Raw genomic sequence first — 15,245 nt, 5'->3', positions numbered from 1 at the left:
CTCCTTCCCGCTGATCAACCAAGCGAAAGAACTCCCCAGTATCAACCCTGTAACCACCTCTCAACAGTTTAAAAGTCTCAATCATATCACCTCTCCTTCTTCTATCCACCAAAGTCTGCAGTCCACATTCTCTCAGCCGATCCTCATAACTATCCTTGTACAGTCCTGAAACCATCTTTGTCATCCGTCTTTGTATCCTTTCCACAGTTAATTTATCCCCTTCAAATCCTGGGGACCAAATCTGAGAACAATAATCCAAGTGTGGTCTGATCAGAGACTTATACAATGGAATGATAACCCTCTTATCTCTGCAGGTCAGTGTCCTTCTCATAATAGCAGCAATCCTCTGTGTTACCTTCACCACCTTTGCAACATGTCCCCTAAACTTCAGGTTTCTATCAATCATCAACCCCAGATCTCTTGTCTCCCCTACTTCCTCCAGTATAACTCCTCCCATAGAGTATGCAGCATCCCATCGATGTTTCCCAAACCTCAAGACCTTACATTTTGCTGCATTAAACTGACACCCCCATTCATTTGCCCATCTATCTAGCTTATTTAAATCCTCTTGCAGGGCTACCACATCTGCACTATTACTAATAATCCTTCCCAGCTTCGCATCATCCGCAAACAACTGAATATCCCCCTGCAATCCACTGGCTATGTCATTGATATAAAGGTTAAACAATATAGGTCCTAGTACTGAGCCCTGTGGGACCCCACTTGTAACCCTCTGCCTCCTGGAAACTGCTCCACCATACACAACTCTCTGATACCTATCAGACAGCCAATCCTGAATCCAGTTGACCAATCTGACATCCAGACCCATGTGCTGCAACTTAAATATCAGCTTATCATGTGGCACCCTGTCAAATGCCTTCGCCAAGTCTAAGAAAATTGCAGTATATGCCTTTCCCTCATCTAATGCTCTTGTAACTTTATTATAAAAGGCTAGCATATTGCTAAAACAAGAGCGTCCTTTCACAAATCCATGTTGATTCTCACAGATAACATTACCCTCATCTGCCCAATGCTGTACACGGTCCCTCACTACTTTCTCCAAGATCTTAACAACTACTGATGACACACAGACTGGCCTATAATTAGACACTTCCAGTCTGTTACCACCCTTATGCAATGGCACTATCTTACCTTCCTTCCATTCCCTGGGCACCTTTGCCAAAGCCAGACTTTCATTGAAAAGCCATGTTAAGGGTATTGTCAATTCCCTAGCACATTCTCTCAAAACTCGTGGCGAAATACCATCCAGTCCCACAGCTTTACTGACATCCAGAGTACTCAGTATCTGAAACACACTCTCCTCCTGTACCTCCGGACCTCGTACCAGTCCTATCCCTCTAGCATTAAAACTGACTCCTCTAGGATGAAATACTCCAATAAAGTGTTCATTGAACAATTCCACTATGTCCTCTGCATCAGTCACTCTATTCCCATTTTTATCCCACAATATCATTCTTCCACAGTCATTTCTCCTCCTACTGGCCACATAGCTAAAAAATTCCCTAGGATTTTCTTTGGATCTTAGGGCCAATCTCCTCTCATATTCCAGTTTCGCTTTCCTTACCACACGAGTCACTCTTCTGGCCTGTGTCTTATATTCCTCATGCATCTCTTCACCTATCTCCTTATATCTCTTCCATAGCCTCTTTTTCGCATGCAATTCCTGTTTAATATTGTTTGTCATCCACTTTACTTGTTCACTCGTGGTATACAACTTACCATTGCTGATAACAAATATTCTTTCACAATTTCCCACACACTGGTGATATCCCGGCCTTCCAATTCCTCCCTCCATGAAACTTCCCAAAGTTGGCGTCTAAGACTATTATAATCACCTGCCTTATAATTCCACATAAGTTCCCGTCTCTTTGATACTCCTGCATGTCTATTCATTTTCCAAGTCAACACCATATGGTCACTCTCTCCAACTGGTGGGAGAGACGTCAACTCAGTTATTATCAACTCTTCTGATGCTATAACCAAATCCAAAATTCTTGAACCTCTTGTTCCCTCTGTTACATGTTGCCTAAGACATTTGTCCCTCAAGAATTCTAGAAATTCCATTCCCCTATTGTTACATGCATCTTCCTCTCTCCAATTTATACTACTGAAGTTAAAATCTCCCATAACAATCATTCTTCTTGCACTTGCCAAACTTAGCTGTCTAAACATCTCCTGGTCCCCATCCTCTGTGCTCCTGGGTCTGTAGCAACACCCCACTAAATATCCTGTCTTGCCTACCTCTACCTCACACCATATGCTCTCAAAATCATTTGTCTCACTTCCTTCCAAATTCTCCACTCTTAGAGGACATAGGTCATCACTTATCATAAGCAGCACCCCACCACCACGCTTTCCCCCTCCTATCCTGGCGAAAAATGCTATACCCAGCGACTTCTATTCCTGTTTTTATATCCCCTTCTGTCAACCACGTCTCAGTGATCGCAATAATTTTTGGCCAGGCTGATGCTATCTGTGCCACCAATTCCTCTCCCTTATTCCGGATACTCCTGGCATTAGTATACAGCATATAAATGCCATTGTTTCTATACCCAGCATTATCCCTTCTAGACTCCACTGGGCTCAGTGTTACCTGACATTGTCTCCCTTCTCCCAAGTATCCATTCCCACAAGAGGCCACCCCTGCTATCATCCTCCCTGGGACACACTGTCTCGTTCAGAACAGCAATCTCTCCAGATGCCTACGTCCTTCCTCATTCAAATGTAAACGGTCTCTCGCATACAACTCCTCTCTTTCCTCAAACGCACTCCAAGCATCCACATATACCAGTCCTCTCTTGTCACACATTCTCGCTATTATGCCATTCAATATCACCGCTCTTCTGCTCAGCTCATCATTATCATACCTAGGCAATACGCACACTATTTTTCCTCTCTCTGTCTTCTTCCGTACAGTCTCAAGCAAAAATCTCATATCTCTCGCTGCCCGACTTACATTACCACTCAAGTCATTCATTCCTACCATCACAATCATCTCATCCACCCTTTCACCTCTCTTAATTGCCATAGCCACCCTTTCTATTGTTCCTCCTGGCAAACACTCCTCACGCATCCTATCTTGAACACCACGGATCATTGAGTCACCATACATTATACCTCTTACCATTCCCTCGCTCCTATTGTTTCCATTCTCTCCTCTTCTTTCATTCCCATACCTCTCTCTTCTACTGTTTCCATTCTCTCCTCTTCTAGCACTCCCATACATCTCTCTCATTCCCTCTCTCCTACTGTTTCCTACACCTTTTTTGCCTACACCAAAAAAGAAGTACCGCAAGTTACAATAACACATTGCATGTTACTGCCATGCACTTGCATCAAAAACTTTGCCAGAGAACTTTAAAAAATATTTAGCTACAGTGGTAAGCATAGAAAATATCTGTTAAGTAGGCCAATTGAATTACTGCATCTCTTCTTTCAAAGTCTTGAACTAAATTACAATTCTGGTTAGTAAGAAACTGAATAATCTCCTCGCGTATTTCAAAAACCATGCTAAGTATATTCCCTTGGAGAGCCATCTTATGTCAGTGTGATAAAGAAGCACACTATGGTTAGCACCGATTTCTTCGCAAAAATGCATGAAAGATATGATGATTAAACAACCGCAAGTTACAATAACATATTGCATGTTGCTGCCATGCACTTGCATCTAAAACATTGCCAGAGAACTTTAAAAAATATTTAGCTACAGTGGTAAACATAGTAACTTATATTCAAGGAAGGGTGTTTAATCATCATATCTTTCATCTTTTTTGCGAAGAAATCAGTGCTAACCATAGTGTGCTTCTTTATCCCACTGACAATAAGAGGGCTCAACAAGGGAATATGCTTAGCATGGTTTTTGAAATGCACGAGGTGATTATTCAGTTTCTTACTAACCAGAATTGTAATTTAGTTCAAGACTTTGAAAGAAGAGATGCAGTAATTCAATTGGCCTACTTAGCAGATATTTTCGCTCACCTAAATGAATTAAATATATCAATGCAGGGGTATGGTAAGAACATAATAACATCTAGTGAAAAATTATTTGTTTTTATTGAAAAACTAAAAATTTGGATACGTCGAGTTGAAAATAGTAATTTTGTAAACTTTCCCTGGCTTGATGAAATTGTTCTGGTAAATGAAAAAAAAATTCACAATTTTACTTGAAATTGTAATATATTTTCAACAATTGATTGATTCTTTTCATGGATATTTTTCCACGGGAGATATTAGCAAAGAGCAGAGGTGGATACTGGATCCATTTCTTTTTGATCTCATTGAAATGTAAGTCAGTGCACATATTCAAATGGAATTTGAAAAATTGGATTTTGAACAATTCTGGTGTACTCAGAATCATTTCCACAATTGGCGAAGGCAGCACATTTGCAGACACTTCTACCATTTGCTACCACCTATCTTTGCAAAATGGGATTTTCATCACTTTTGCACATAAAAACAAAAACCCAAAATTGCTTAAATGAAAGTGATGATATGCGCATAGCCCTTTCGAAAAAAGAACCTCGCTTTCAAAATATTATTATGAAAAAGCAACAACAAATTAGTCACTAAAAATTTAGATATTTTGATTTTATGTTGATACATATATGTATATATATTTTTCAATAAATTGTTTTGCAATAAATTTTCTTTTCTAACAAATAAAAAACACATTTTTCAAGGGGGGTGCAAGAATGTAAATTGAAGTTCACTGGGGTGCGGGCCAGTAAAAAGATTAAGAACCACTGATATAAGGAAAGAACTTGACATTGTTAGCATCCAAGAATGTGTTAGCAGAGCTAATCTCAGGTGGTATGGTCACTTAAACAGAATGGGAGAGAAACGATTAGCAAAACAAGTGTTCTTTGCCAGGTTGCCAGGGAAAAGACCCAGAGGAAGACCACGATTTAGATGGATTGATACAGTAAAAAGTGCAATAAAGACAGAAATATAAGATATGATAATATTGGAATCTTGACAGATTACAGATTAATTTGGAGGAAAATTGTTGATCATAAGTTAGTAATGGTGTAACTTTTTCATGTAGTACTATCATAATTATGTACATATTAGGAATTTGATGAAGATGATTGTAATTTCCTTAAAAAATTATTAGGATTAACTGCCATATCATAAGCAGTATTAGGTTTCTAAGAAGAAAGTCAGTTATCCATTACAAACTGTTGATCCTAACACAAAAGAAAATATGACATATATTGAATCTAGTCTGTGACACGAATAATGTTTATAAGGACTTTTCAGCTGAAGGTTAGTTAGCCAGTCTCATATAGAAGTTGATGGGATCCCCTCCAAGAAAGCTTAGTTTTTTTCCTCCTGCAAAACACACAAACTAGCCAGGGAATACATGCCATGCAATTGATAAACACAGTTGACTCTGCAGATTGGGTTAACTTTCTATGAAAAGAGTATATGAATCCAAGTTAATATAAATATAAAGAAAAATCTCTCTCTCTATATATATATATAGGATGGGATTTCTGCATTCAGGCAGAGAGTAGTAGAGAGTAGACATTGATTGTTAAATGTCTTCTTCTTCCTAACATGGATTTTAGGCCAGGTGGCCTGTTCTGGTCTCATGTTATCTCTTTCTTGGTCTTCCAATTCTTCTTTTTCCACTTATTTTATATCTGTGTAATATTTTTGGTAGTCTGCTGTTGTCCATTCAATTTAAATGTTCTATCCATTTTTGTTCATACTGTAAAATTTCTTCATTTCTTTTATTGTCTCACTTGGTATATCCAGCTGTTTTTCTGAGAAACTTCATTTCTGCTGTTTGAATTTGTTCATCTTTCCTTTTTATAGTCCATATTTCACTTCCGTATAGTAGAGTTTGTTTTGACAAGACATTATAGTCTTATTCTAGTGTGTTTTTGTACTAGGGATGGCTTAAATATATTATTTATTATGCCATTTACTTTGACAAAGTTTGATATTTTGGTGTCTGTTTTTTCCTTCTTCGTATGATAAATCACATCCCAAGTATCTGAAAGTATTTATTTGTTCTAGTATTTTATTATCTATCACTATTTTACTTCTTATGGGTTTTCTCCTTTGAATACCATTTTTTTTTGTTTTTTCTTTAGATATTGTCATGTTATATTGTTTCGAGATATTATTTAATGATTTTAATGATCTTTGTAAATCATCTTCTGACGTAACTAATACTATTTGATCATCTGCAAATAGTAGTGTATCTTTCTTCATTTGTAGGGTTATTTGTATACCAAATGGGTTATACGGTTTCCAGATTGTTATAATTTTATTTATATATGTATTAAAAATCAGAGGTGAGAGGGTACATCCTTGTCATACTCCTCTTGATATATCTTTCCATTCTGAGATGTGTTCTAATTTAACTGCTATTTTATTTCCTGTATATATTTCTTGAATGGATCGTAGAAGTTGGTTTGGTATATATTTTAAACAATTTTTGTCTACTAATTTTGTCAAATAGTGTTCTCAGTTGCCCTGTCAGATTCTACATTCCAAATCTTTACACTGCTTCAAGCATCAAAAATATTGAGGAATTATTATATTCCTGTGTGTGAATACTGTTTAACAGTTTTAACCATTCATTGTATTTTATTAGCCTGTCCTCATTTTTCTAATGAGTACTGTCATTATTTTCATGCATTTATCAATCTATTTGACCTTTATACAATCAGCCATATCTTATCGGATGTATTTAATGTTTTAAAATTTTTACAGTATGCTAGTTTATATCATTGTGTATAGACATATTTTAAACCAGTATCATACATGTTTAATTCTTTGTACCTTTAGAATTTTTTATATGTAGATTTTTATACAAAAGCTTCACTCTGAAGTTTTTGTATAAAAGCTTCAGACTGAAGCACTTGACTGGATGTAGGTGGAAAAGGAGTGATTGTATTAACATTACAGTGATATTCCGAGGAGTGATTGTAATACAGAAACATTTATGTTATACAATAATGCAAAGCTTGAAGAATAAATTCTTGTGATTTAAATTAATAATTAGAGAAATTAAGCTGCAGATCGCAGGGATTACTGAGTCCCATCTTAACAATGATATTCTTGATATCAAAATGCATAATAGTAATTATTATTATTATTCCAGACCTCTATGGAGTCATAAGATTCATCGTGGGAGGTCCACCTTAGACAACAAAGTCTATCATACTGCCACTCCTTAAACTCCATTGTTTGCACTCTCACCACCATCTCAGGCAATGCATTCCATGCTTCTACCACTCTCCATGCAAAAAAATTATTTCCTACCTTCTTAGCACTGCCTTTTGAAACTTTCAGGGATGACCCTTTGTCCTTGTTCCTTTCTTCTTATGACACCATATGAAAAACCTCCTTAGTTTATCAGGAAATACCTTTCAGTAGCTTAAATGTCTCAATAATATTTCACCTTTATCTTCTATCCACCAAACTCTGTATTTTCCATGTCATCAATCTATCCTCATAATCAACATTGTACAGTCCTATATGTTTTTTGTTATCCATCTCTGAACCCTCTTCAAGGTTACTTCATTCTTTCAAATCCTGGTGTAACCAGATCTGAGCACAATAATCCATTGTGGTGGATTATTGTGCTCAGATGTGGTCTGATCAGAGCTTTATACAGTGGAACCACCACCCTTTTACCTTTTTTTGGTCAATATCCTTTTCAGTGTTGCAGCAATCTCTGGGCTCTCTTCACAGTCTTTGCAATATGTCTTCTGAATTTTAAATTTCTATCTACAGTCACCCAAAGTTCCTTTGGTTCTCCATTTCTTTAAGTATAATTTGACATTGATACTAACTTGGTCAACTTATTCTTAAAGAAATGGATCCCAAATTTCAAAACCTTACATTTAGGTGTATTAAGCTGATATCTCCATTCATTTTCCCATCTTTCCAGCTTATTCAAATCCTCTTGAGGAGCCACAATACTCTTTTAATTACCTTATTCAGCTTTACATTATCTGCAAACAATTGAATATCTGCCTGTAATCCAGTTACAGTATTGCTAATATAAAGATTGAACAGTAATGGTCTGGGTCTTGAACCCTGTAGAACTCCACTTGAAACCTTTTTACTTCCTGATATTGCTCCTCCCCCATTTAAAACTTTCTGATATCTACTGGAAAGCAGTCACCAATTCAGTCACTAACCTGATATCTAAACCCATATTCTTAAATACCAACTTATATGGCACTCAATCAAATGCCTTTGCAAAAAACTGCTCTTGTAACTTTTTTTATAAAAGAAAACTAGATTACAAAAACAAGAGCACATGTATAATATTTCTTATCCATTTTTCTAAAATCCTAACAAGAACAGAAAAAATACAAATCTGTCTGTAATTTGATGCCTCCATTCTACCATCATCACCCTTATGCAATGGGCATAAGGGTGATGGTTATACCAGAGTCAGATTCAGAACTGGAATATTATTACACAAATAAATTAGCCTAAGTATTAAAGAGATTGAGTGAGAGGCAAAGTAAATTCAAAATTAATATCTTTATTTACAAAGAAATAATATTAGTGTAAATTTAGGTATTGTGTAGGTGTAACAGTGTGGTGTGTATAAAATGTTTGTTTCACAAGTGTGTATGTATAAATCTACAGGTTTGTGTATAAAATGTTTGTTCCACAAGCATGAATATATATATAAATCTACATTGATTTATATATACAATGTAGATTTATATATATACACTTGTGAAACAAACGTTTTATACACATATTGTTACACCTACACAATACCTAAATTTACATTTTGCCTCTCACTCAATCTCTTTAATCTAATTTAATTTTTTAATTTTAATTTCTCTTTAATTTTTTCTTCTGGAAAAATGGATCCTTGAGCACAACTAGAATAAGTTTACTGCTTAACATATCAAAAGAAACTGTTGCTTCTGGAGAAATCTATATTATTCTTCTTATCACTTTTATCTACTCTCCAACTTAGCTTGCTTTAAAAGAAATTCATCTCTTAATTTTAGGATAACTGTTTGTTTTCTGCATAATACTCTTTTTCACCTCTTTGGCTTAAGAAATGTCCTTTCCTTTAAACTATATTTCTCCCTTTCCAACTTTCAGAACATATTCAGTTCTAATCAGCAGCAACAACAGCTGTTCTATTTTTTTTATCTGACTATATCAACTTCCTCTTTAGAAATACAAATGTTGTACAAATGCATTACTGCTTGGCATGACAAATAACATGATGGTGAAAATAAAATCACTCACTGTGTAAACAAGATGACGATTTATGTTTTTAATGGTGCAAGGACAGCAAAATATCATACCGCACCATATCAAAAGTTATAGCAGTACATGAGGTAAGGTAATCGCAAACATCCATATCTGCAGTGGGATTCAAACCCATGACCTGTTGGTTGGAGAGAGGGTATGCTACCCACTCGGTCAACCAGGCCAGCATGTAAACAAGACTACAGCTCTTTATTAGCATGATTTCTTTTATAGAAAACATTACTAAAGAAATTTCTGATTACAAGAAATAATGCATTAGCATTTTATATTTGGTGAAATTTTTACACATATAATGATATTAAAATTATCCTTTAATTTTTTAATTTATTTATTTATTCAAATTTATTTGACAGCCAAAGTTGGCTGTCACTAAAAATTAAAAAAAAAATGTAAGATAATCTTATATTGCTACATAGAAGATATCCTACAGCACTGTCTTACCCTCTTTCTGCTCCTCATGAATCTGCCCCATTGCAAGAACTTTCATTAAATGGTCAGGTCAGTAGCACAGTCACTTTCACAGCACGTTCTCTTAAAACATGTGGAAAAATCCCATTTAGTCCCATTGCCTTACTTACATCATGCTCAGTATTCATAATACATCTTCTTTGTTTATTTCTAATCTCCATATCCCTATAGGAATAAAGCCTTTACCATGATGGGCCATCCTAATAAAATGATCATTGAATTGCTGAACTGTGTCATCTACTTTGGTCATCCAACTGTCTCTATCAAGCAAGGTAATTCATCCACAATCATATTTCTACCTACTAGCCACATAGCAAAAGAACTCCTTGGGCTTCTCCTTTCATTGCAGTACACTAGTCTCCTCTCACATTCTAATTTTTCTGTTCTTATCATTAGCCACCTTCCCTGAGCTTTATATTCCTTATGCTACTGCTTTCTACCTCTCTCTTTATATGCCTTCCGCAATCTCTTTTTCTTCTACAATTTTCCAATTATATATTTGGTTTAATCCTTTATCCAAGTGTAAGCAAACAAAGTTTGCACCTGAAGTATTTTCAGCATTGAGGCAACTCGTGGTAAAGGTGGTATAAGTTCTCATCACTTGCCTTAGTGATGAGAACTTATACCACCCATAATGCATAGTATCTCCCATAATGCAAAGCACATTTCCATGCAGACATGTATAATGCTATGCATTAAGGGAAGGGCACCAGTGATGAGAACTTATACCAACTTTACCACGAGTTGCCCCAGTCCTGAAAATACTTCAGGCACAAACTTTGTTTGCTTACACTTGGATAAAGGATTAAACCAAATATATGATTGGTAGCATAGCCAAATGAAAAAATTTCCATCAACTTACCTCTAATCCAGAGAATTTTAATAATAAGGTGTAACACCTTTTGAAAATTGTTATAGGTAAATATGACTTCTTCATTACTTCCACCTTAGTAACACCACCTGTGGGTCTAGCTCCCACTGATGTAGTGGTTGCTTTCCCTGAAATGTGAGAGGCTCTGCTTGGAGGTGGGTTTTTGCCTGTCTCTGAGTGGGTCCACCACTGAGATTATGGCTCTGCTCAGGGGGTAGGTTTTTGCCTCTCTCTCTGAGTGGGGCAACCGCTGAGATTATGACTCTGCTTGGTGGTGGGGTGGAGCTACCGCTGAGTTGGATGATTCTTTGGTCAGTCGTAAGGAGTGGTCTGGGGGACCGCCTAATTTTTAGAGAGATCTTTACTTAAACTGCAACTCAATAAAGGTCGAAACTGGTCTGGGTAGTGGCCATTCTCTTAATGAATAGCATTATACATGTCTGCAAGGAGATGTGCTTTGCATTATGGGAGATACTAAGGCAAGTGATGAGAACGTATACCACCTTTACCGTGAGTTTCCCCAGTCCTGAAAATACTTCAGGCACAAACTTTGTTTGCTTACACTTGGATAAAGGATTAAACCAAATATATAATTGGTAGCTTAGGCAAGTGAACAAACTTCCATCCTTCTACAATTCTCCTTTTATTCCTTTTGTCATCCATTTGATTCCAGATTGTTGTAACTTCTTCACTGAAGTATACAAGTCATTGCTGTCAACAATTTTTTTGTCAAGTATCTCCCATGCACCAATGATCTCATCTTCCTTTAAATTGTTTCATCCATTGCGCTGCTGCAAGCTAGTTTCTGAGTCTATGATAGTCACCTGCCTTATAATTCCATATAACGTACGTCTGTTTTGATACCTCTCCATCCTCCAAGTCGGGACTGCATGGTCACTCTCACCAATGGGAGGGCAAATATGCCATCCCAGTCACAATCAGATCCTCTGATGTCCAAATCCAGAACTCTTGATCCTTGTGTTCCCTCCACTACCTGTTGCCTAAAAGAATTGTCTCTCAAGAAATCCAAAAATTCAGTTCCCTTGTTACTGCATGCTGTCTCCTCTGTCTGGTTTATGTCGCTGTAGTTGAAGTCTCCAATAACGATCACCTGCTTTGCACTTACCAAACTAATTTGCCTAAACATTTCCTGCTCATCATCATCTATATTCTCTGGTCTGTAGCAACATCCCACTAAATATCTTGTCCTATAAAGATCCATTTCATACCTCATACTCTCAAGCCATTAGTGTTATTTCCACTGAAATTCTCCACCTCCACCCTGAAAGTTCACCATTCATCTCTTATCATGAGTAACACTCCACCACCACCATGTTTACCTTCCCTATCCTGCCGAAATATGCTATACCCTTCGATTTCTATCTCTGGTAGAACATTTTACTCAGTTAACCAAGTTTCACATACCAAGAACCTCTGGAGAGACTGAGTCAATCAGTGCCATGAACTCATTACCTTTATTCCTAATGTTTTAGCATTTGTATACAGAAAAACCAGTGTTTTGCCATTATTACTTCCCTCATACTCCACCTAACTCTGTAATATATTGTACACTGTCTTATTTCTCAAGCTACTATCCTCACATGAGGCCATCCCTGCAAAATTCCATTTGTACAATTCTAGCTTCACTGTCTCCTGACTCACTCACTTGCCCAGAAAACAACACTCTCTCCAAATGCCTGTGCCCGTCTGCATTCAGATGCAATCCATCTCTTGCATACAGTTCCCTTCTGTTCTCAAGCATATCCCACATATTCCAGACCCCTTTTCCTGCACATTCTCGCTATCATCTCATTCATAATCACTGCTTTTCTCCTCCACTCCACGTTATCATACCAGAGTAACATGCTCACTATCTTTGGACACATTTCTGCTGCACTATGTCTAACATCAACCTCAAATCTCGTGCTACACAATTCACGCTACCTCTCACATCATTTGTCCCAACCATGTCTCTTCCACTGGCTCTCCCCCTCTTTGCTGTCATTGCCCCACATTCTATCATTCCACCAGGCAAACACTTCTCTGGCACTCTATTCTGCACACCCCAAATCATCAAATCTCCATATATGACACTTCGAATAGATTCATTCATCCTTCTCTCACTGGCATCCCTGACTCTTATGGCTTGCAATCTCTCTCTCTCTCCTTTCTTTCCCATTTTCCATCCTCACTCTCAGTTCCTTGCTTCTACACTCTTTCATCTTTCTGCAATTTCTTCTCTTCTGCTGGCTCTTCCATTTTCTCGCCATGCTCTCTGATGCTGTTCTCACACCTACTGTTGTTCCTCTCACACTAGCCAACCTCTCTATTCTCCCAAGATCTTTATTCACCCTCCTCAACCCAGTCTTCATTCCTTCCATCTCCTTTCTCAGCAGTTCTGTTTCTCTCCCCAAACATTATGCTTTCAACTGCCATTCACACACGTACAATCATGATCATCAGACAAACCATCTCTGTCTGTTAAACTACCCAAGACTAAATCTATATGGAGGTTTTTATCTTGACATTCTATCCATCCTCCAACACACTCCTGACATCCACAAACTGAAAATCACATTTTCTGAAGCACTGTCTCTGCTGCTACTAAATCCAGAGATTGAGACACTCCCACTGCCTGCATTTGCACACATACACATTCCTGTGTCACACCTGACACATTTTCAAACAACAGGATGTGTATATATACCACATGCATAGCAAGCTACAAAATCTTTGCCTAGGTATTAAATGAACTAGGGGTGTTACTGAAACTGGTGACTACGATGTTGAATATAATCACTACACATGGACACAATACTGAGATCCTAAAATCCTAACTAAATACTAAACAAATGCTACATAATTATGCAAAAAAAAAAAAAAATCATCAATAGCACAAACTTAAATACTAGTATCACGAAATAAACACAATAATATCTTTCATTGCTACTATACTTATCTTTTTTTTACAGCTCGTGTCACTTGTTGCATCTGTCTTCGCACACTAGCCCCTAATAATAATAAAAATATTAACAGAAATTAACCCAGCATAATAGTGCAATATTATAATAAGGTATGCATTTTAAACAGGTGTCACTTGTTGCATCTGTCTTCGCACACTAGCCCCTAATAATAATAAAAATATTAACAGAAATTAACCCAGCATAATAGTGCAATATTAGAATAAGGTATGCATTTTAAACAAGTGTCACTTGTTGCATCTGTCTTCACACACTAGCCCCTAATAATAATAAAAATATTAACAGAAATTAACCCAGCATAATAGTGCAATATTATAATAAGGTATGCATTTTAAACAGGTGTCACTTGTTGCATCTGTCTTTGCACACTAGCCCCTAATAATAATAAAAATATTAACAGAAATTAACCCAGCATAATAGTGCAATATTATAATAAGGTATGCATTTTAAACAATTGACTTTTTTTATCAGAAAGCTAGTTATTTAAGTAATATTGTTGCATTGATTATTATTGTATTTCGGAATGAAATAATAAATCAACTAATATTGATTATAGGAGCACATGTGCAGTAAAGTTTTCTAAGTGTAATTTCATTTTATACGAAATTATTCACTGATTTTGTGCATGCTACAATTGCCTTTTTATTTTTTAGAAATGTTTTGAACATGAACATTTTATTTATGTGTGCCTTGATTTCTGCAGGAACCAGTCTTATTTGCTACATCAATCATGGAAAATATTAGGTATGGTCGACCTAATGCTACTGATGAAGAGGTAAATTTTATTAATTTTTGTAAGAATTACTTTTATTTTTCATGAAGTTCTTTTATAATGCTGATATTTCTATTAGAAAATTTTTAGTGAGCAAAGAAATAGTTGAGTTGCTGAATGATCATTTTGCTAAGGTGTATCATCCAAGTGGATATTTCACAGTTTGATGTTACAGAGACACATATCAAAATTGAGATTAATGAACAGGCGGTGTTCAGCATATTAAAAAATATAATCTGAATACAACAGTGGGACTGGATGGCATATCACCCATGTTACTATATGAATGTGCAAGAGAATTGGCATTCCCTCTGACAAAGTTGTTCAATCTAAGTCTCAGTTCTGGTAGTGTTCCAAAGGTGTGGAAAGAGAGTAAGATAGTACCATTGCATAAAGGTGGTGCCAAGACAGAGGTAGCAAACTACAGACCAATTAATATATCAGGAATGGTTGTTGAAGTAATGGAAAAGTTGGTGAAAGGTAAAATACAATAGTGGGTAGATGGGGATGTGATACTCTATAGTGGGCAGCATGATTTAGTAAAGGGTAAGTCCTATATTAGTAACTTATTTACATATTATAATAAAGGTAATGGCTACACCATGATATTGCTTGAGTTTGCCAAGCATTTGACAGAATACCACATGGAAAACTATTACAAAAGCTGGAGCAAATGGGAATGGATATGATGCTAGTAGTGGATAGGGGAGGCTGACAGATAGACACCAGGAAGTAGTATGTGATGGAGTGGAATCAGGAGAATGATGGGGAAGACTAGTGGAGTACCACAAGGTTTACTAGGGCCACTATTCTTTAATTTGTATATCAATGATAGGGAAAGATTTAAGAGAGGGATATCAGG

At 36.6% G+C, this 15,245-nt stretch overlaps 1 protein-coding gene across 8 annotated transcripts in view; it reads left to right on the top strand.

The window, feature by feature from the left end:
• Positions 1 to 15,245, top strand: part of LOC150103932 (mitochondrial potassium channel ATP-binding subunit) — a 320,223-nt gene that overhangs the window by 253,351 nt on the left and 51,627 nt on the right. For all 8 annotated transcript variants that reach the window (XM_090396614.1, XM_090396615.1, XM_090396617.1 and 5 more), the window contains one exon: positions 14,315 to 14,386. In XM_090396614.1, the coding sequence (XP_090252740.1) occupies positions 14,315 to 14,386 (72 nt within the window). The remainder of the gene's footprint in view (positions 1 to 14,314; positions 14,387 to 15,245) is intronic.

This window comes from Typopeltis vanoorti, chromosome 8 (assembly GCF_054136105.1).
Source record: "Typopeltis vanoorti isolate ZY-2024b chromosome 8, IOZ_Tvanoo_1.0, whole genome shotgun sequence".
NCBI lineage: Eukaryota > Metazoa > Arthropoda > Arachnida > Uropygi > Thelyphonidae > Typopeltis > Typopeltis vanoorti.
This window is presented reverse-complemented; position numbering and strand designations above follow the sequence as displayed.